The sequence below is a fragment of the Trifolium pratense genome, linkage group LG2 (genome assembly GCF_020283565.1).
Source record: "Trifolium pratense cultivar HEN17-A07 linkage group LG2, ARS_RC_1.1, whole genome shotgun sequence".
Taxonomy (NCBI): domain Eukaryota; kingdom Viridiplantae; phylum Streptophyta; class Magnoliopsida; order Fabales; family Fabaceae; genus Trifolium; species Trifolium pratense.
Window position 1 is genome coordinate 60,212,351 of NC_060060.1, and position 23,309 is coordinate 60,235,659.

The 23,309-nt window shown below is 35.2% G+C and overlaps 1 protein-coding gene and 1 long non-coding RNA gene across 3 annotated transcripts; both read right to left on the reverse strand.

The window, feature by feature from the left end:
- Nucleotides 1–66: 66 nt before the first annotated feature.
- LOC123909283 (two-component response regulator ARR14-like) lies at nt 67–3,054 on the reverse strand. Of its 2 annotated transcripts, none has more exons than XM_045960099.1 (6): nt 1,937–2,245; nt 1,689–1,835; nt 1,253–1,594; nt 862–938; nt 480–740; nt 67–199 (listed from the first exon to the last, which is right to left on the reverse strand). In XM_045960099.1, the coding sequence occupies exons 1-6, from the start codon at nt 2,055–2,057 to the stop codon at nt 134–136; spliced, it is 1,014 nt and encodes a 337-aa protein (XP_045816055.1). In that variant the 5' UTR covers nt 2,058–2,245; the 3' UTR covers nt 67–133. The 2 variants fall into 2 exon arrangements, with proteins under 2 accessions (XP_045816055.1, XP_045816056.1); XM_045960100.1 differs by lacking the exon at nt 67–199 and adding an exon at nt 2,274–3,054 and having other exon boundaries at nt 240–740; nt 1,937–2,177.
- Nucleotides 3,055–6,854: 3,800 nt separating this feature from the next.
- On the reverse strand, nt 6,855–7,347 carry LOC123909284. Its single transcript, XR_006809860.1, has 3 exons — nt 7,338–7,347; nt 7,016–7,089; nt 6,855–6,915 (listed from the first exon to the last, which is right to left on the reverse strand). It is a non-coding gene; the product is annotated as an uncharacterized LOC123909284 (long non-coding RNA).
- Between the last annotated feature and the right edge of the window lie 15,962 nt (nt 7,348–23,309).

Consider the following 23,309-nt stretch of genomic DNA (forward strand, 5'->3'; position numbering starts at 1 on the left):
AAATGGGCCTTTTATAATAGTGCCCTTGTTACAAAACATAAGCCTAAAGCTTAATTAATATACTAACTATGACTAAAATAGAAACAAATGTCGTGAAGGTGGAATGAGATATTCAATGTTGCCTTCTTTATAGTCACCACATCCCATTGTGTATCTCATCGTTAAGATTGGGGAATAAATCGGTCAAATTAGAAAATATGTCGGAATCGTCACATTGATTTTCTTAATGGAATGCATTAAAAAAAAAAAAATTTATTGATTCAATATGAACAAAACACAGAAATGGGCCTTTTATAATAGTGCCCTTGTTACAAAACATAAGCCTAAAGCTTAATTGATATACTAACTATGACTAAAATAGAAACAAATGTCGTGAAGGTGGAATGAGATATTCAATGTTGCCTTCTTTATAGTCACCACATCCCATTGTGTATCTCATCGTTAAGATTGGGGAATAAATCGGTCAAATTAGAAAATATGTCGGAATCGTCACATTGATCAGGTGGTGTCATTGAATATTGCCCAAGCTGTGGAAGAGAGGTGCTAGGGGAATCAATGCTCTCAGCTGAAACAGCATTGTTGTTATTGTGTATATCATCATCGTTAAGATCGGGGAAAAAATCAGTCAAGCTAAAAAATACTTCGGTTTCATCAATTTCTTGATCCTGTGCTTGTGTTTCATTGTTCTTCTGATTCATCTTTGAATTTTTTATCCCACCATCTAAATACATTTTATATTTCTGCAAAAGAACATAACAGGTACAGAAGTGTTAGTGATAAAACACTTCATAAATTTCAGATTCAAATTACACAAAACACTAATGTATGAAATTTAAACAAGAAACTAATATAAAAACCAACCTGCAAATGACTAGCTACATGCTGTAATTCCAAGCCAGGACAATCCATGATCTTCAGAACTTTTTTAGGCTTTGCATCTGAAAGAAAAGGATGCACATAAGTAAGTTTTTTGAAATGCAAACAATTTATTAAGCCTCCGATCAAGGCACATGAAGGGCCAAGAAAGGGGGGAAGCAGGAAAACAATGAAAGGTGGAGCTAGAGCTCTAACCAAAGAGCAAGTTACAGACCCAAAAACAGAGTAAAGAAACACAACAACAAATACGACAAGCAGCAGAACAAAACAAACATAAAACTGATGCACATAAGTAAGTTGATTATCATTATTGAGTTCTTGAAGAATAGAATACAAACAAATGCAAAAAACAAAAAGTCTGAGGAAAGATTCATACTTTTAATCCCAAGATGATTCACGACCGACACAAATTTTTGGTGCAAATCATCTGTCCAAGAGAAACGAGCTTTCTTTGCCGGAGGTTGTTTAGAAACATGAACCTCATCATCTCTTCCTCGCTTTTTAAGCCCTTTAGCCTCGCTTTCCTTTTGCACTAGATGTTCTCTTCCTCGCTTTTTAAGCCCTTTAGCCTCGCTTTCCTTTTGCACTAGATGTTGCCGCACGACATGTTGCCACATATTTTTGAATAGATTTTCATCCAGTGGTTTGGCCCAGTAACTACAAGCCCCGTTGGAAATGGAATCCATAACAGAACAGGTTCGGTTATCGAGCGACATCACTACAAAATAAAAATAATAACAGGGTGAGTCACATTTGTTAATTAATTAATGGAAAGGTGTAACCAATGATGAGTTTAAGGAAGAACTACTTACTAATCACCGGAATTTTCAAATGTGAAGTCACTTGTTGAACAAATGCATAAGTATCTTGCTGTGGAATATGAGTTTCGACGAGTATGATGTCGAAATGTGATGTCGACAAGAGCTGCTTTGCTTGAGAAATGGTAGAACATGATGTAACTGCAATAAAAAAAAACATTAAGAGTTAGAACAAAAAAAGATGAAAAGTAGTTTAGAATAATAATTAAGGTGTGTGAGTGAGTGAGTGAGAAAGTAAGTACCTTGATAGTGTAATTGATTGCAAATGTGGTGAATAGTGTAGAAATCGTAGGTGTCATGATCGACTGCAAGTACTCTAAGCCCAGCGGGGAATGATGGATTGTTAGTAGTGAAAAGGTTCATATTTGCGATGAATGAATGAATGAAATGGAATAATGAATGAATGAATGGATTGTAATGAATAATAATGGAAGTAAGAGAGTGAGTGAGTGAAGAGGGTAGAAAGTAGAAGGAAGAATGAGTCTGAAAATCAACAATGAATAAACAAATTGCATAAGTAATCGAAGCGATGAAATGAAAGAAAGAAACTCAGAAATTAAAGAAAGATGAAAACTTTACCAAATTGATCGTGTCTTGAATGAAATGAAAGCAATGGGTCAGTGAGCGATGAATTGATTGTGTCTCTCAGCGATGAACAGCGATGAACTTCAGTGAAACTAACGAAGCAGATGAACAGCGATGACAGCGATGAACAGCGATGAACAGTGAAACTAACGAAGCAGATCAGAAAGGAACAGAGATGAAGCAACAGACAACGATTGTGAGAGTGAGTATTGTGAGAGTTAAGGAATGAAATTAAAACGGCGCAAAAGCCTTTGTATGTATTTATAAGAAGAATTAGGGTTTCATTCTCCCCAACGGTCAGAAAATGATGAATGGTAACAGACAGCTGTGATGCGATGCGAATTTAAACAGCTGTCTGTGATGCGCGTGAAAGCGGGACATAAATCGGGTCGGGTCGGATTGTTGGTAACAATCGGAGCAGGATTTGTGTCACAATCGAACCATGTAAACCAATTGCCATAATAATATATATACACATAATTCCTACTCCTTATTGATATTGAAAGTACAATACCATAGTGTGAGAAAGCACAAAGTAGTAAACAAAAACCGTGATTGAGAGAATTGAGAATCAAGTTGAAGAATTTGAAATTTGAAATGGGTTTTTCTTGAATACAAGATTCTAGAAGAGTGTTGTTTTTAGGGTTTAAAGTAAGGACTTTTTTGGTTTGTTGAAGAGACATCAAGAAGTGAAGTGTGTGATGAATGATGGACTGATTCTAGATGAAATTGGAGATGGAAGAAGAGAGGTATTGTGATAAAAAAGTGATAACCTGATGAAGGAAATAAGTGATTTTATGTTTTATTCCAAAATTTTATTAAGCTAATTTTATGTTTTGTGAAAAATAGAAATATTAAAATTTTATTAAGCTAAATTTTATGTTTTAAAGGAAAACTCAGTTTTTAAAGATAGAGAGAATTATAAGGAAAACTCGATGTTAGGACTCAGGAACACATTTATTTTCATAAAAAAAAAATATTTCCTCCTAATTTATAATTTGAATAGGATTACCGTCACAATAATTTTTTATAGATATTCAAATCTCAATTAATTGTTTTTTTTACTAAAATTTCAATTAATTGTTATATTAATAAAGCACCTACTATTCTATTTTTAAAATTAATAAAATATCTCTATATATCATATAAATATTTTTTCACGAAAAGAACCGCTAATTTTTTTTTAAGGAAAAAGTACCACTTATTTATTTACTAAATTTGGTGTTATTGTTCAAATAAAACACTACTTTAAGAAGAATTTTGAAATATTAATGTATAATAAAATTAAGTGAATATATTAAATATACTACATAATTTCTTTAATAAGAATGAAATTATCAATCAAACAAAAGTATTTTGAAATTGAATACTTTAAAAAAAAATTAAAAGTTATAATAAGGTATATATATATATATATATATATGGGGTTTTCTAACTTAGACCCTAGTTAGGTCTAAGTTAGCAAGGTGCACCTTTTCAATTGGACCAAAATACCATTCTTTTAATTTTTGAAAGAATAGAGCAACAGGGGCATTTCTGTAATTTTACATAAAAAAAAAATAATGACACGCGCCCCCACCTTCTTAAAAATTAATAGACGTGGATCCAGTGTCGCGCGCGTACGGAAGGACCATGGTTACAGACCGTTGATTTCCATCAGACAGCCAAGATGTGATCTCATTAAGGCTGTCTGATTGATCAGACAGCCCAGATCATCCTACCATCCTGTCTGCGCCACACTAGATTATAAGCTGGAGAGAGAAAATTTTACTTTTGAAAAAGGCAGCCACGTGTCAGCATATGACTGGGTCTGCCTGATTTTTTTCATTTTATGCTTTAAACTCGATTATTTCGTCGTAAATTAATTTTTTATTTTTTAATTTTTATACCAAAATTCATAATTTTTTTTTCTCTACAAATAGAGACTTGTTTTGTTTGATTTGGACACCGAAAAAAAAAACGCAATTTTTCACTACTTTAAACTCGATTATTTCGTCGTAAATTAATTTTTTTTTTTTTTATTTTTTATACCAAAATTCATAATTTTTTTTTCCTACAAATAGAGATTTGGTTCGTTCGATTTGGACACCGAAAAAAAAAACGCAATTTTTCACTACCTTAATCTCATTTTATTGTTTACTAAATACGTTACGTGTGTGTTCTAAACTCAACCAACCCACTGAAACCATTATACCAGGAAAATAGTAGATAATATTCTGGAACTTTTGGTATATTTTATAAAATTTTTGGAGACCTGAAACTATTTTTGGTTAATTAAATGAGATAAAACGATAATTAAAAACTAATGTTTGCTTCTGAAACCATTTATCTGGTACAATGGTGTCAGAGAGTTGTAATCTGAAACCATTTTGCTGGTAGAATGGTTTCAGTAAGTTGATTATTAGTTATTTGCTTCTGAAACCATTTAGCTTGTAGAATGGTTGCACATAGTTGTATTCTGAAACCATTTTACTGGTAGAATGGTTTCAGTGAGTAATTTATTAATTGTGTTTGCTTCTGAAACCATTTATCTGGTACAATGGTTTCAGAGAGTTGTAATCTGAAACCATTTTGCTGGTAGAATGGTTTCAGTAAGTAGATTATTAGTTATTTGCTTCTGAAACCATTTAGCTTGTAGAATGGTTGCACATAGTAGTATTCTGAAACCATTTTACTGGTAGAATGGTTTCAGTGAGTAATTTATTAATTGTGTTTGCTTCTGAAACCATTTATCTGGTACAATGGTTTCAGAGAGTTGTAATCTGAAACCATTTTGCTGGTAGAATGGTTTCAGTAAGTAGATTATTAGTTATTTGCTTCTGAAACCATTTAGCTTGTAGAATGGTTGCACATAGTTGTATTCTGAAACCATTTTACTGGTAGAATGGTTTCAGTGAGTAATTTATTAATTGTGTTTGCTTCTGAAACCATTTATCTGGTAGAATGGTTTCAGAGAGTTGTAAACTGAAACCATTTTACTGGTAAAATGGTTTCAGTAAGTTGATTATTAGTTATTTGATGAGATTAAGGTAGTGAAAAATTGGGTTTTTTTTTTCTGTGTCCAAATCAAACGAACCAAGTCTCTATTTGTAGAGAAAAAAAAATTATGAATTTTGGTATAAAAAATAAAAAATTAAAAATTAATTTACGACGAAATAATCGAGTTTAAAGTAGTGAAAAATTGCGTTTTTTTTTCGGTGTCCAAATCAAACAAACCAAGTCTCTATTTGTAGAGAAAAAAAAATTATGAATTTTGGTATAAAAATTAAAAAATAAAAAATTAATTTACGACGAAATAATCGAGTTTAAAGTATAAAATGGAAAAAAATTAACGCAGCCAGTCAGATCATGACACGTGGCCTGCCTTTTTCAGAAATTTCTCTCTCCGCGTCATCAAGCAACTACCACGCGCGTCTGTCGGTGCGTGTGATGCACGCGCCCTGCTTTTGGCCACTAACACGCTGCCACGTGTCCTGGGGGGGGAAAAAGAAGTGGGGGGTGCGTGTACTGTTGCGTAAAATTACAGAAATGCCCCTGTTGCTCTATTCTTCCAAAAAATTAAAAAATGGGTATTTTTGTCCAACTCAAAAGGTGCACCTTGCTAATTTAGACCCAACTGGGTCTAAATTAGCAGCCCCCTATATATATATATATATATATATATATATATATATATATATATATATATATATATATATATATATATATATATATATATATGACATAATACAACATGTATAAACAGCAAATTTAGTCCTAAGCTCCCTCTACATAACTACCAAATGTAGAGTGTTTGTTTGTACTAAAGGCTAACTATTAATGTTAGTTAGTTATTGTTATTTCTACAAATATCGTTTTAGTACTACTTTATTTCATCGGTTTCAAATTACTTGTCGTTTTAGGAAAAAAATTAAAAATTAAAAAAAATGTATTTTTACACCTTATTTTTCTATTATGCTTTTTTTTAATGTTTATTATATACTCTTATTCCAACTTTTCATCCATCCACCCGTGTTTTCAACTAAATAAGAATCTGACGATTCTGAATGTTTCGCTATGAATTCGTGATGATTTTATTCACTTGAAATAGCACTTCTCTTCGCTTTGGTTAATGCTACTTGTAGCGAAAAAGTTGTCGTGAAACAACACGACATAGTGGTGTAACTCAAGTTGGCTTTTTCAACTTTTCATCCATCCACCCATGTTTTCGACTAAATAAGAATCTGACGGTACTGAATGTTTCGCTATGAATTCGTGATGATTTTGTTCGCTTGAAATAGCACTTATCTATTGCTTATAGCATTAGGTGCAAAACAAGGTAATAGATGAACTGAAGAAAAAAAAAATTGTGGATTTCAGGTTTACACATACTATATTTTTAAAAATTTTACTACTTAATATATTTTCATTTAAATACTTAATAAAAGTCACTAGATTTGGTCTAGTGGTGAGAGATTTGGATAGTATACTATAGGTTCTGGGTTTAATTCTCACCTCATTGAAAACCAAAAAAATTTAAATACTTAATAAATATTTAAGGGCATCAAATTTTATATTTTGGGGTTGAAGTTTGAAATGTCGAAATGTGATGTCGACAAGAGCTGCTTTGCTTGAGAAATGGTAGAACATGATGTAACTGCAATAAAAAAAACATTAAGAGTTAGAACAAAAAAAGATGAAAAGTAGTTTAGAATAATAATTAAGGTGTGTGAGTGAGTGAGTGAGAAAGTAAGTACCTTGATAGTGTAATTGATTGCAAATGTGGTGAATAGTGTAGAAATCGTAGGTGTCATGATCGACTGCAAGTACTCTAAGCCCAACGGGGAATGATGGATTGTTAGTAGTGAAATGGTTCATATTTGCGATGAATGAATGAATGAATGAATGGATTGTAATGAATAATAATGGAAGTAAGAGTGAGTGAGTGAAGAGGGTAGAAAGTAGAAGGATGAAAGAGTCTGAAAATCAACAATGAATACACAAATTGCATAAGTAATGGAAGCGATGAAATTAAAGAAAGAAAGAAACTCAGAAATTAAAGAAAGATGAAAACTTTACCAAATTGATTGTGTCTTGAATGAAATGAAAGCAATGGGTCAGTGAGCGATGAACACAGCGATGAATTGATTGTGTCTCTCAGCGATGAACACAACGATGAAATGAAAGCAATGGGTCAGTGAGTGAGAGCGATGAACCAAGGAAGGAACTTCAGTGAGAGCGATGAACTTCAGTTGTTGGGTCTCTCAATGGGTCGGTGAGTAAGAGCGATGAACCAAGGAAGGAACTTCAGTGAGAGCGATGAACATTCAGTTGTGAAACTAACGAAGCAGATCAGAAAGGAACATCGATTGTTCTTGAAAGTGAGCGAGTATTGTCTCTCAGTGAGTGAATGAGATTGTGAAAGTTAATGAATGAATGAATGAAATTAAAACGGCGCAAAAGCCTTTGTATGTATTTATAAGAAGAATTAGGGTTTAATTTTCCCCAACGGTCAGAAACGCGTGAAACCGGGACAGCTGTGATGCATTAATTTAACAACTGTATTTTTTATTTTTTACATAGGTTTAAATAAATATGTCTATCTAATAGGTCTAATGAATTATTTCATTTTTTTAGTAGATTTATTTGATTTAATTTTTTTTATAAGGGTGCAAATGAAATTGTGTATTTAATAAATAGTAAATTTATAGTGTTTCTTATAAAAAACCAATTTTTTTTAAATATTCCTTATAAAAAGGACAAGAGGGACTAATAATTATTAAAATCTTGAGTTAAATAAGATTTTTTTCCCTAAAAATATATAGGGAGTTTTAGTTTTAGTCACTAAAAATAAAAATGTAATGTTTCTTGTTAATATTATTACTGAATGTCCATCTAGGTTATTTGCCTATGTAATTAGTCCATATGTTTGCCTATATATATATAATATATGTATCGGTGTAAATCTTAATTCCAGTGGCGAATAGCATAAACTCTATTCCTTCTCTTTCTCTCTTCATCTCTACTCTTGTTTAATTTCATTATTTTGGGTCGTGAAGACTCAAAATAGAGATATACGATTAGGTAGAAGAAACACATATATAGAAGCTTTGACACTATAACTGATCATTCAGTCAACACATCCAGGGACGGAACTAGAAGGAGGGCCATCAGAGTCCACAGTCCCCCCCCTAAACTTAGGGTTTAATTTTCCCCAACGGTCACAAACGCCGCGTCAAAGCTGACTGAGTGGAGTGAAGGGACTATTTCAAGTTAACAGCTGTCATGCGTTAAGTTTAACAGCTGTATTTTTTTTTACATAGGCTTAAATAAATTATTTCATTTTTTTTAGTACGTTTATTTGATTTTATTTAATAAGAGGGTGCAAATGAAATTGTGTATTTAATAAATAATAAATTTATAGAGTTTTTTTTTCAAAATATTCCTTATAAAAAGGACATGAGGGACTAATAATTACACATTTAAATTTAATTCAATTATTAAAATCTTGAGTTAAATAAGATTTTTGTCCCTAAAAATATATACGAAGTTTTAGTTTTACTTCACTAAAAATAAAAATGTAATGTTTCTTGTTAATATTATTAGTGGTTGTCCATGTAGGTTATTGGCTTATGTAATTTTATTTTTTTTGAATTATATTGACCTATGTAATTAGTCAATTATGTTTGCCTATATATAAATAATATATGTATCATTGTAAATCTTAATTCTAGTGTTGAAGCATAAACTCTATTCCTTCTCTTTCTCTCTTCATCTCTGTTCTTGTTTCCATTAGTTTCATAAAAATATTCTCTTTTTATATTTTTTTTATAAAAGAGGGTTGGGAAGACTCAAAATAGAGATATACTATTAAGTAGAAGAAGCACATATATAGAAGTTTTGATACTATAACTGATCATTCAGTCAACACATTGGTTATCATCCTCAAAATTATCAATAAATTGAATTTATCAATCTCAACCGATCATAGGAATCAATTTACCAGTATCACCACTCAAATCAATTAAGACTTTTGGATCACTTTTCAACCACCACTTTCTTATAACTATACTACAAAACTAATTTCAACATATGATAAATACCTCACATTTCAGCACAAACCACATTACATTTGCCAAATTTGCAAATAAATCCAAACATCCACCTTTAATTCAACTATTATGATTTTTTTATAAGGAAAACTCAGTTTTTAAAGATAGAGAGAATTATAAGGAAAACTCAATGTTAGGACTCCATAACTACATATGCCATGCTCTATAACTCTTTGGGATAAGACTTGATTGTTGTTGTAATCGAACGTCACATAAGCACAAGGAAACGGCGATATCTAAATAATCATGTAAATGAAACATAACAAAAGGCTATCGAATAAGTTTATCTGCATAAATAATAATTAACATCGCCAATCTTATCGACTGAAGGAGCTCATTTACGGTCTACTTTTTGTTTGAGGTCGACAAGTCCAGTTTAAGCAACTTGGTGAACTACAAAACAAGTATACATACATTCAGTATCATTCAATTGCATATCACACAAAATAGTTCAAATTTCGCTAAGCTGTTGTGCTATAGCACCACAAAATCGACTGACAAGACTTTGTACTAGATAGCATCCAGGAATAATAGCGATTAATTTGTTCAAAGTCTGCTATGCTACAGCCACTATTTGGATTTGGCAACACTGTCGGAAATAAAGTAGAATAAGAAATTTGCTAACAATCGTTTGCGGTGAATGCATGCATTGACAGACAAACACACCAAGTATGTCTTGAGTTCTTACCAATGTTATGATTCATCATGCAGTGTTGCATTATATAGTCCACACTTCCAAGGTCGAATATTTTTTTTGAAATTTGGAGGACCAAAATTGTGGATTTATAAATGTATTGGGAAGTGTATATACTTTAATAAAGCAATTCATGCTAACAAATCGTAAAACTTGCCTCTAATTTTCTTCTTATGGTCTCTCTTACTATCGTAAACTCGATGTCGTCCTTCAGACTGTATGACCAAAACCAAACAGAAAACAATAAGAAAAAATTACAAGCGTCGATGAAAACAACCATTAAACAACAGTATTTAAATCAAAGCCTACAATAGTTTTGATCGTAACAGAAAAAGAAAGGAAAGTACAATACCTTTAAGCAAGCTAACCACGTTAGAGGATCGATAATAGCAGTAGGCACTACTCTAGTGCTCCGTGCTAGAACAACCTGAGTTTCCAATATGGAAGAAGAAATTGAGCTTTTCAAATGATTTCTTGCAACACAAGGAATGATGCAAAAACTAAGAAGGAAGCAGTAGAGAAACAGTTTGGACAAAAATAAGCAGCAAGATTGAGATGACCAACAAAGTGTCAACATCTTAACATTGAGAACATTCTATAATATTAAAAACTAGAATTTATTAAATGACTAAATAATATCAATTTATCTAGGCCTAACAGTTCTAATTAATACCGCCCATTCTATCAGAATGATTGATACCAACTCACGTGGTAGCCGCTGCTGCTCCATGCTTGCAATTGCATAATTAATCTCTCTTTTTGGTCTTTGAACTGTGACTAACCATGCTAACACACAACTTCTCCAAGTATGCATAGGAGGTAGAAGGATTCAGAACAGATTACAAAGCCACACTATTAGTTATAACTATTGTTTCTCTGGTTGCTCGCTTACTCCAAAAGCCATTTCATAGTACACTTGCAACAACTAGGCTATGCGACACAAAATAATAAACCTAGGTCCAATATCTAGAGCAGTTGAGCGCTACCAATACCCCCCTCCTGAACAGCAGCTTTATCCTCAAGGCTAAGGTTTTGTGTTGACTTGTTGAGCTCATCCAATGGCTGGCTGCTGCTGGCATGAGGCATCCAAGGGCTTCATATCATTTTCATAGTTGACCTGAAAATACATAATTCAAAATTGAAGCTTAATTTCTTATAAGTAAGGAAAGGATAAGAAGACAGTCCTAGAGGGCATTGCCTAAGGCTCTCTCCATTTGGTGTATTAGTAAGAAGTATCCCAATTTTAAAGAAAAGCTATGGCTATGTTTTAATCACTGAGTACAAAGATAAGTTAACACTGACTCGAAACTCGAAATTAATCCACATCACTTCTTTACTTCGTATTTGTGGTCAAAATCGCTCAAGGAGTTAAGGTCGAACGCAACTATCAAGAGGTTAGTTCAAATTTTCTCGAACCAACTCTGTCTACATAGCGAACATGTTTTTTAAAATGTATGCATGCAACTGGGGGGCGTGGAGTGAGTAAACCGTGAAAAATGATTGATTCGAATCTTAGATAATGAACATATGGTTCGTTGTCTAAGTAACGAGGGGGTATTATTGTCATTTCTTGGACGAACATGATATCCTGAAGGGCGCGTAAAGTAATTCTCTTCAATAAATAAAGTTAACAGGTAATTCAGAGCTGGGTACCCACTACGGGTACCCCCTACGTACCCAACCATATAATATACTCATCGTTCAAATTTTTTTATTCCCAATCTGTGATGACTTGTCAATAGTCTCATGTGGTTCGATAAACAGACAGTTGAACATTGAAATGCTCATTTGTGTAATACTAATACTTCTATTTTTTCTTGCTGCATATACTTTGTGCAGCTTTGAATTGAGTATCAGTTTTGACATTTTGGGCCTTATATATATTTATATTTCAAAATTTAGTTATTTATTCTATTTCAGAATATTAATGTTTTAAATGAGATCTAATATCATCTTGAAAGAAAGGGAATGAATCATCTCATGTGTGATTCAAACGTGATACGGAGTAAAGTGTCATCTCTTACCAATACTATTCAAATCCACTTATCTAAATTCTTTGCATGATGAGAGATCACACTTTACTCTCTCATGTGTAAATTATACGGATCAATTTCCATTTTATTATGATGTCGAAAATTCGAAATGTTACTTCAGACAAATCAAAGAAAATTCACCAAAATAATACGAGATGGTAAAATTATACAATATAAGAGTTTTTAATCAAATTATTAATAATAATATAATTAAAACTATATTGATATATACATCATACATACTATTTAGTATATTTATTGAAGTGTACGTATGAATATTTATACAATTTATAAATATATTTTATTATATTATTCATAATTTTATTTTCCAAATTTGCTTTACATATATTATGTTTCTCCACAGTGCAGAAGATTTTAAGTAATTAGAAAGACAACTTTAATATGTCTAATAGCCTTTTTACTTGTGCAAATTTTTTATTTATAAATACCTAAAAAAATTATGAGTGATTTTAACTTGTAATATTTAATTAAAGGTTGCTATTTTCGGTTATACTCTTTTGTAGTTAAAAACAAAGCATAAAAATCATGCATATATAATTTTTTTTTATAACTATATATAATTCAAGAATAAAGGCAGGAACCTGGAATTATATGCTTTTTTGTTTTGTTTATTATGATCATCTAAAATCTGCATTTTAGGCCATCCACCTAACAGCATCTGGTGCAGTTTATAACTTTTCAGTAATCCAATAATTTTCGATCAAAAAGAAAATTAAATAATTTTGGAATAAAATTGGTATAGAATATTAGAACGATAGAATTAATTATTCTAATTCTAATTTATTTTATTAAAGTAAATAAGTAAAGTATTTGAAATTCGAATAAAAGACACGCAATAATGTTACCCAAAAATCATCCATGCCTTTCAAGCCTTCTATGTAACTCGCGTCATCAATTTTTTTTTCCTGAGAAGGTGGCGATGTTACGACGCAGTCACGCAGGTGGTACTGTTGGAGGAGACATTGCAACCACGATGAGTTTGTCATTCTTCAGTTTCCTTCTCTCTGTTTGCTTTCTTCACCGAAAAAATTCATACTCTTGTATCAATTATTGAATTGAATCATCGAATCAATAGAGAAGAGTGTATCTCTGCCCAAATTCTACATTGTAGTAACAATTCGGTATTAAATTGTGAAGACTGTTTTTATCCTGGAGACTTCACGGTTGATAGTCTACTCTGCACAATTTTGAGTAGTACCGTGAAATGTCTTAAAGAGAGCGTATTCACCCGCAACTCAGCCGATAATATTTTTACAGTAGTAGCATTTTCGAAATTTTTCAAAATCAAAAACTACAATTACTGTTAAAACGATTGTGTTAAAATGTTGGATTCAAACTGGTTGGAGTACGTGAAATGTTGTAATTTCGGAAGAAGAAGCACCATGAATGTTTGTTTTTTGGACGGGAAGCAATGGAATTTGGGGATTATGGAATTTCTGAATTTTGAAATTATTATTTTGGTTTTTTAGTTTTGTGTTTTTATTTGTTTACAAAAATTAAACTTTAATGACATGCATGTACGTGGGTTAAGAGTTAAGACACATCTTTGGAAGAAGAAAAAAAAAAAGTTAAGACATATCAGCATAAACACCACCATGTCATTAAAAAAAATATACATCACCTAATTTTAGTTCAAATATCTGGAAGGGCAACCAAAATTGTGTGATTTTGAAATGTAGGATTAGAAATAGGAGGACTAGAATTGTAATTTTTTTAAAAAAAATCATTTTTAAGGTGTCATGTTCGGGGTTGAAACTTGGACTCCTATATATACAAATGCAATGTCCTTCTAATTAGTTAAACTCATATGAACTAATTAAACCTAAAATTAAATATGAATAATCAAAACAAATGATGACACCTACTAAGTTGACTAATTAAACACTATGCGATGTAAAGTTGTGGGACCAAAACAAATGTGGTACACATTGAAGTAAAAAATGAGAGATCTAAATCATCTTTTATTAATCCACTTATGTTCTTTGTTATGTACCAATTATACTCCCTCCGGTCCTTTTTATAAGGAACACTTAGGGCAAAAAATTTGGTCCTTTTTATAAGAAACTTTGACCAATTTTCAAATGTTTTAAATGTTCAATTTCACTTATGCCCTTATTTATTATGAGAGAGAATTTAAAAATAAGTAAGTGAGTTGAATAAAGAGTAATTAAATAAGGGTATACATGGAATAAATTTAAATTTATAAGTGTATTAAATGAAAATAACTATGTTAAATGTGCTTCATTGGTCTGTGTAATTTTTTCAAAGTGTTCCTTATAAAAAGGACCGGAGGGAGTACTAATTAGTATAAAAATTGAATTTATGTTGTTGTTTCTCTCTCCAGACCATTTTTTTTTACGATCTCGGCCATTAAATTAAGGCATGAGAGATGACATATTCATTAAGGTAGAAGAGGATATAAATTCAAAAATGAGTGAATTATCTTAAAATGACATGACTCTAATAAGACCCACAAAATACCATTTGTAGGGCCAAGTCTATTGTGAAAGGGTGCATAAGTCGTGAATATTATTATAACAAATACAAATTTTACAAAATTCATCATTGGATTAAAAGTTTATATTATATAGATAATCCATAAATCGTTAATTTTGATGAGTCTCATTAACATATCAAATGAATTTTCGATTTCTTTAAAAAAATATGGATGGTCTATATGATAAAAGTTTCAATTTAATGATGAATTTTATAAAATTTGTATTCATTATAATAATATTCATGATTTTGGTAAAGTATCCTATTTATAGAATTCATCATTGGATCCCGTGAATACACGTTATAAAGACTTTTTTCTTTAAAGACTTTTTTCTTTTTTGAAAATATAAAGTTTTATTTCATTTAGGCCTATACATGATACATGTTCTCATTGTTTATGATTGTATCTACGAAATAAAACAAAAAAGGAAAATATATGACACGTTTTTTCATGATATATATCAACTTGTTTTCCTTTTCTGACAATCCATGATGTATATCACTTCCACGTAACTATTATTCCAATTTTGTGGACACATTTTTTGTTGTTGGTGAAGATTGTAGTCACATTATATAGACATCTTTAGCTGCGTTTTCTTTTTTGACAATCACATCTCAACTGCTTTTTCATTTTTGGTGTTAATTGATAAAAAAAATTGTCCATTTGATTTAGGGAAAGTTCATTAATGATTTCAATCTAATATAGTAATATGGTGATTTTTTTTTAATCAAACAAACTTAATTCACGCCATTAATTAATAAATATTCAATACATAAGGGAGTAATATCAAATTTATGAAAACTAACTCAAGCATTGACTGCCCTAGCAATAGTACGAGCAATCAAATTCGCTTGTCTCCTAACAAACTTAAGTTACTTAACCTCAAAGTTTACACAAGAAAATGACATAAGAAGAATAATATTGTTAACAATTAAATGAAACTCCGAATTACCACGTCTTCTTGAGTGGACAACGTCAACCAACATATTTGAGTTGCTTTCAAATTGAACTAGCTCAAATCCACAATGAATAGCCTCTTTCATAGCATGTAATAGAGTCTATGATTCGCCTTCCACTATAAAGTAAATAGGTTGTTGCCATTGAGTCAAACGAGCCACAAACTGCCCAATGGTATCGCAAAAACAAAGACCCGTAGAAGTCACATCGGAACCAACTACAAACGCAATTACTGTATTACTTTTTATCCATCTCACTCTTGATTTCTCCCATCGGTGGGATCCTCAATAGGAATAACATTATGATGCTGCAATTGGTGGACATTAACTCGTTCAAGACGACGAACGTCATTCTTCCAACTTGTCTCGGTGGTTGAATATTGTCATTTCAGATCTTGTCGTTTTGGTTATTACAAATGCACCAAAATAACGATGTTACTCTCCCTATTGTCGCATTGTCCTTGTTTCTACGCATTTCAAATACCATGTCTGCGACTGTCCCATTCTAATATACCGTAACATGACAGAGACACTCATACAATATCCCTACCAATTTAAGCATAGAGACACTCATTAGACCCATCTACAAATTATAGCATTTGCTATTCGTGGTGATAAATGGTTTGGAGGATTTCTTGCACTTAGCGGAGGCTTGCACATATGTGCAAGATGTGCGATCACATCAGGCCTTAAAATTTTGAGGGTCTTAATTCAAAATTTTGAGGTCCTATAACATTACTTATATATTATTTATATTTATAAAATATTATATGTATATTTATAGATTAATTTTTAGGTCCTGAAATAATAGTTATATATTGTTAATGTTCATAAAATATCATATGAGTATCAATAGATTAGTTATCTATACTCGTAAATATAGTTCTAGTCCATTTTAATCTTTGCATAAAATTTAACCTTAGATTAGGAGGTTCCTTTTTGACGTTATATACAAAAATAATTATTTTGTATTTTTTGTCTCATTTGATTTAATTCAATTGGTTTAATATTGATAATTTATATGTTTACAAGAATAAGAATGATTTTTTTTTTATATTATATGCAATTTAAATTGAAAATTTTTTTATATATTTTTTTATTAAAAGACCACTTTTATATTTTGCACAGAACCTCCTAAAACTCGGAGACGCCTCTGCTTGCACTCAATTATTTGTTCACGTGTTGCATGTGTGCAGTTGATCAAATGTTTTAATCAATATATGCACCGCCAGTATTGCTGATTATAATTGTTTGATCTTGAAAAATGTTTGAATTTTTTATACAAAATAACGTTTGAATTTTTTTTTTATTATCATATTTTACTTAAAAATCATCCAAACGATGTATCCGAAAAATTTACAAAGACAATAACATCAAAATTATTTTCCTAATCAATCAAATTAAGTGTATCCGAAAATTCGATGTTGGACTGGGCAATGGGCTTAAGAAAATATCCAATAAGCCCAATTAGAGTAAAAAGGATGATAAGCCCAAAGCAGGTAAAACACAAAACAGGCGATTAGAAGCTAGGGCGCGACCATCAATTCTAAGACAACGCCAAAAAAGGATTGGATTCTGCGTTACTGAAAATATCTTCTCCTTCCTTGCATCAACCGCTAACTTAAGAAGGAAGAATTAAACTTCTCGCAACTGCCATAGCTTGGAGACCAAGATTCTCATCCCTATTTTCACGCCACACCACCGAAGAAGATGCTAAGGACCGGATTTTTAGGAACCCTTGCTTGGAGAAGAAGACTGGAAGCTCTATAAATAGCTCCATACTCTCATTTGTAAAAGGAGGAATTCTGACTTATTAAACTCCCAGGGTTGTTGGGATTGAACTGAGTGTATTCACACCATTTGATCAATAATACAAACCCCCCTTGTTTTTTACCAGAACATTTTGGCGCCCACCGTGGGGCTGCGGTAAAATCATTTGATCCCAGCCTATCACAGCAACTAGACGAAAAATCAAACATCTTCACATGGCTGGAGAACACGAAAACCACGACAACTCTAACGTTAACACCCTGCAAGCCGCCGTCGTAGAGATTCGGCGCTTACAAACTCAGATTGCGGCCATCGAAGCCGAAAGAACTAATGAGAAAGAAAGAGCGAAATTGATTTTGGAGGAGGAGGAGGGAGAGGGCGTCATGGACGTACAACCCTTAGCACAGCACTTGTGGGATGCCCAAGTGGTGGAAACAATCAAGGTTCCTCACCTTCCTACCTTCGACGGAAAGACGGATCCAAGGGAGCACCTGATGGCAATTGGGACACAAACTGCCATAATCAATGCTCCGGAACATCTAAAGTGTAAATTACTAGCCGGCACCTTCAAGGATGTCGCCCTGCGTTGGTACATGAACCTTCCAAGAAACTCAATTGAGAGTTATGCTGACTTTCATAAAAAATTTATTCACCAGTTCGCTGGATCGAAACACGTTAAAGTCACATCAACCAGTCTTTTCTCCATCCGCCAAAACCATGGCGAGTCATTGCGTAACTTCCTCGCCAGATTTAGCGAAGCCACCATCAAAGTCTCAAATCCAAATCAGGAGATGTTCGTGGCAGCCTTCCACAATGGGCTAAGAGCGGGACATTTCAATGAGTCCTTAGCCCAAAAGCCAGCCTCGTCGATGCAAGAGGTGAACAAGAGGGCGGAGTGTTATATTAAGGGCGAAGAAAGTAACGCCGAGAAAAGGCAAAGAGACGTTAAGGAGAAGGAATACGTGGGCCGTGCCGCTAGAGCGCCCGAGCACCCACGACCAAAATCAGGGGGCCACCAAGGAGACCCATGGCAAAGGCATCATGGGAAGCCCTACCGCCAACCGCTCAGAAGAGAATTCAGGAATCATCCCGCCAATGAAGACCTCACGCCATTAAACGCCTCAGAGGTTTACGTCTTAAATGAGATTCTGGCCACCGGTTTGGCAAACCTCCCCCCAAGGAGAACCAGTAACATCCCCATGGGGCTGGACGATAACGCCTGGTGCGCATATCACAGGTGTAGAGGTCACTCCACAGAAAAATGCTTCCGCTTAAGGGATTTAATCGAAGAACTAATAAAAAGCGGACACCTTCGAAAATTCATTGACGACGCCGCCCAAGGGCGGGTTGTCGTGCCAAAAGTTCCCCGGCAGGAGCCACGAGACCCTCCTGGGCCAAACAGAGAGCCTCCCAAGGGGAGAATCTCCGTGAATACAATAGCGGGAGGATTCTCAGGCGGGGGCGAATCAAGCTCAGCAAGGAAAAGGTATGTACGCCGAGCCATCTCGGAGATATACCTCGTAAGTCAACCTCAGCCATTAGACGTACCGGATTTGGCATTCACGGCAAAGGATGGTTTGGAGGTAGCACCCCATGACGATGATCCCTTAGTGATACAAGTCCAAATTTTGAACTGTGATGTAAAAAGAGTACTGATAGATTCGGGGAGTTCAGCAGACATTATGTACTGGGAAGCTTTCAAGGCCATGCAATTAGCAGAAGAGCAATTGCAACCATACTCCGGAACCCTGGTTGGGTTCTCTGGCGAACAAGTGGACGTAATGGGTTACGCCTCCCTTCTTACCACGTTTGGAGAAGGCAGCAATGCCAAAACTATCAAAGTGCGATATCTGGTAGTTAAAACTCCTTTTACCTCCTATAATATTATTATAGGAAGACCCGCCTTTAACGCGTTAGGGGCGGCCATGTCCACTTTATACCTAGCAATAAAATACCCCCTCGAGAATGGGGGAGTAGGAACAGTAAGGGGCGATCAGATTCTCGCCAAGAAGTGCTACGAGTCCAGCTTAAAGATACGACACCGAACTTCCAGCGCAAGCGGGAAATTCGAAAGAAGACAAGCCGCAACTCCAGGCGGCATAAACATGATAGAGAGCGCAGATATGGATCCAAGGGAGGAATTCCAAGATCGAAGGGTAAGCCCTATAGAAGACCTGGAGCAGGTTCAAATTGGCGATTACCCTCACCAGACAACTAGCTTGGGAACAGCGTTGCCCAGCGAGGAGAGGAGACGAATCATCAAAATCTTGAAGGATAACGCTGACCTATTCGCATGGAAACCTTCAGATATGCCAGGGATTGACGAAGGGGTGATAACACATAAACTCTCAATATCACCCAGCACAAAACCAGTTTCCCAAAGAAAAAGGAAGGTGGGAGAAGAAAGACGAGTCGCTATAGCAGAGGAAGTAGAGAAACTAAAGGAAGCAGGATTCATCGAAGAAATAAAATACCCCTCATGGTTGGCAAATGTCGTCATGGTGAAAAAGGCCAACGGGAAGTGGAGAATGTGCGTGGACTTCACAGACTTAAACAAGGCGTGTCCCAAAGATCCATATCCCCTACCTAACATAGACAGGTTAATCGATGGCGCCTCGGGGTGTAAGATGCTGAGTTTTATGGACGCCTACTCCGGATACAATCAAATAAAGATGAACCCCTCAGACGCCTGCCATACAGCCTTTATGTCGAATACCTGCAACTATTTTTACAACGTCATGCCTTTTGGACTGAAGAATGCGGGAGCAACATACCAAAGGTTGATGGACAGGGTTTTTGCTGAGCAAATAGGGAAGAATTTAGAGGTATATATCGACGACATGGTAGTAAAAACTTTCGAGGGAAGTCGCCATGATGATGATCTGTTGGACATCATGGGATCAGTAAGAAAGTACAACATGAGACTAAACCCAGCAAAGTGTTCTTTTGGGGTACAAGCCGGAAAATTCTTAGGGTTTATGCTCACCAGCAGAGGAATAGAGGCTAACCCCGAAAAATGCCAAGCCATCATAGACATGAGGAGCCCTACATCCGTGAAAGAAGTACAGACCTTGACAGGCAGAATAGCCGCACTATCCAGATTCCTATCATGTGCGGGAGAAAAGGGTTTCCACTTCTTCGCATCTCTGAGGAAAAATGAGAGGTTTTCCTGGACGCCAGAATGCGAAGAAGCCTTCAAACAACTAAAAGAGTTCCTGGCATCACCGCCCATCTTAACACGCCCATTACCAGGTAACACCCTTTACCTATATCTCGCAGTTTCGGATAGAGCTTTGAGTTCAGCTCTAGTTCAAGAAATAGAAGGCGAAGAAAAACCTATATATTTTGTAAGTAGAACCTTAAGGGGAGCAGAAACAAGGTATCAAAGAATAGAGAGGTTATCTCTCGCGGTAGTTGTCACAGCCAGAAAGTTAAGGCAGTATTTTCAAAGCCACCAGGTAGTTGTTAAAACAGATTACCCTATCAAGAACGTCCTCCGAAAGCCAGACTTGGCAGGAAGGATGGTGGCGTGGTCCGTGGAATTATCGGAATTTGACATCACCTTCTCACCTAGAGGGGCCATTAAGTCACAAAGACTAGCTGATTTTGTATTGGAGATGTCTACTCCGCCAACAACAGAGAAAACGGCGTTTTGGACACTCTCAGTTGACGGGGCCTCCAATGTGCGAGGAAGTGGAGCCGGAATAATACTGGAAGGACCGGATGGCGTGATGATAGAACAATCACTACGTTTCGCCTTCAAAGCTAGCAACAACCAAGCGGAATACGAGGCTTTGATAGCAGGAATGAAGTTGGCAAGCGATATGGAGGTAAAAGAGCTAAAGGCCATGAGTGATTCCCAGCTGGTAACCAACCAAGTATCAGGGAAGTTTCAAACGAAAGAGCCGCAGTTAATCAAATACGTGGAGAAGGTGCAAAACCTAGCTAAGCATTTCGATTCGTTCGAATTAGTTTACGTTCCCCGCGAACAAAACATGAGAGCAGATCTATTGTCAAAGTTGGCGAGCACCAAAAAACCAGGAAGCCATAGAACCGTTATCCAAGAAACCATAAAAACTCCCAGCATCAACGGGGAAGAGGTAATGATGGTAATAGAAGAAGAAGACTGGAGATCGCCCATTATCCGGTACCTCCAAAAGGATGAGCTCCCGAAAGAAAGGGAAAAGGCTTTTAAATTGAGGAAAATGGCGGCATGGTATTCAATGGTAGGGGATAAGCTATATAAGAGAGGATTCGCGTCCCCCCTCCTTTTATGCGTCAGTACTGAAGAAGCCAAGCGCATCATGAATGAAGTACACGAAGGATCATGTGGTAGTCATATCGGTTCAAGAGCATTAGCAGGAAAGATATTGAGAGCAGGATTTTATTGGCCAGATATACATGATGATACCGCCATGTATGTAAGAAACTGTGACAAATGCCAAAGACACGCCAACCTGCATCATGTTCCGGGGGAGCCACTGAAGTCAGTGTTATCCCCTTGGCCCTTTTTCATGTGGGGTGTAGATATCGTTGGTCCATTTCCGGTTGGCTATAAACAAGCGCGATGGATCATCGTCGCCGTAGACTACTTTACAAAATGGATTGAAGCAGAGCCGGTATCCAGCATTTCGGCGGAACAGGTAAAAATCTTTTATTGGAAGAAAATCATCTGCAGATTTGGATTGCCCAAATACATCGTATCCGACAACGGTACACAATTCGCTAGCGAAAAGGTCGTTGAATTCTGTCGAAGCAAGGGAATCAAAAACACCTTTATATCAGTGGAGCATCCACAAGCTAACGGACAAGCAGAGTCAGCAAATAAGGTGATACTAAGAGCCTTAAAAAGAAGGCTAGATAGTAAAGGCGAAGCTTGGGTAGCCCACATCTCACCCATCCTCTGGTCGTATCACACCACTCCCCAATCCTCGACAGGTGAAGCGCCATTTACAATGGTCTATGGTTCGGACGCGATGATCCCGGTGGAAATAAATCCTCCTAGTTGGCGCAGAGAAACCACGACGCAGGAAGAGAACGACAGAGCTCTGGAAGAGAACCTAGACATGATCGAGGAAAGAAGAGAAAGAGCGCATTTCAGGGAATTCGCCATAAAGCAAAGAGCCGCTAGGCGTTATAATACGAGAGTCAAACAAAGGAGTTTTCAAGAAGGCGACCTGGTGCTGAAAAGACCTATGGGAAAGGATAAAGGAGGAAAGTTCGCAGCAAACTGGGAAGGCCCCTTTCGGGTGCAAGAAGCTTTCGAAGGAGGAGCATATCGCCTAGAGACCATGGAAGGAAAAATCCTCCCAAGGACATGGAACGTAGCAAACCTAAAGTTCTACTATAGCTAATCACGGAGCATCACTTTATCGGTGGAAGAATAAGTAAAACCATTCTCTTCTTTTAGCAATATTTTTAAATGATGTATGAGAACCGTTTTCATAAATAAATAAAAAACAATGAGACACTCTTTTCCCCTGTTTCAACGGGGGTTTTTATCGAGGCTCATTGAATTTCAAAATTCTAGTAGTTTATATCTTCCTGCATATCCCAAATAAAGGTCAACCTGATTAAGTTACGGGCTCTGAACCAACAAAAATGGTTATCTCAAACTTGAGCTCTGAATCTTTACTTAAAGATCAACTCAGATGTGAGCGCTGAACCAAAAACAAGGGTTACAGTGCCTTGGCGTCACCTACGAGTTGGGTACGTCAGGAAAAAAAAAAAAATTATTAAACAAGGGTTACAGTGCCTCGGCGTTACCTGTAAGTCTTACGAGTTGGGTACGTCAAAAAAAAAAAATTATTAAACAAGGGTTACAGTGCCTCGGCGTTACCTGTAAGTCTTACGAGTTGGGTACGTCGGAAAAAGAAAAATTAAACAAGGTTGAAAAGCCTTGGCGTTACCTGTAAGTCTTACGAGTTGGGTACGTCAGAAAAAAAAAAATTATTAAACAAGGGTTACA

Coding starts and splice junctions, on each gene's coding strand:
- LOC123909283 (XM_045960099.1), bottom strand. CDS start 2,057: ATGAACCTTTTCACTACTAACAATCCATCATTCCCCGCTGGGCTTAGA. Junction 939..1,252: donor GAATCATCTTGGGATTAAAA/GTATGAATCTTT, acceptor CTTTTCTTTCAG/ATGCAAAGCCTAAAAAAGTT. Junction 741..861: donor ATGTAGCTAGTCATTTGCAG/GTTGGTTTTTAT, acceptor GTTCTTTTGCAG/AAATATAAAATGTATTTAGA.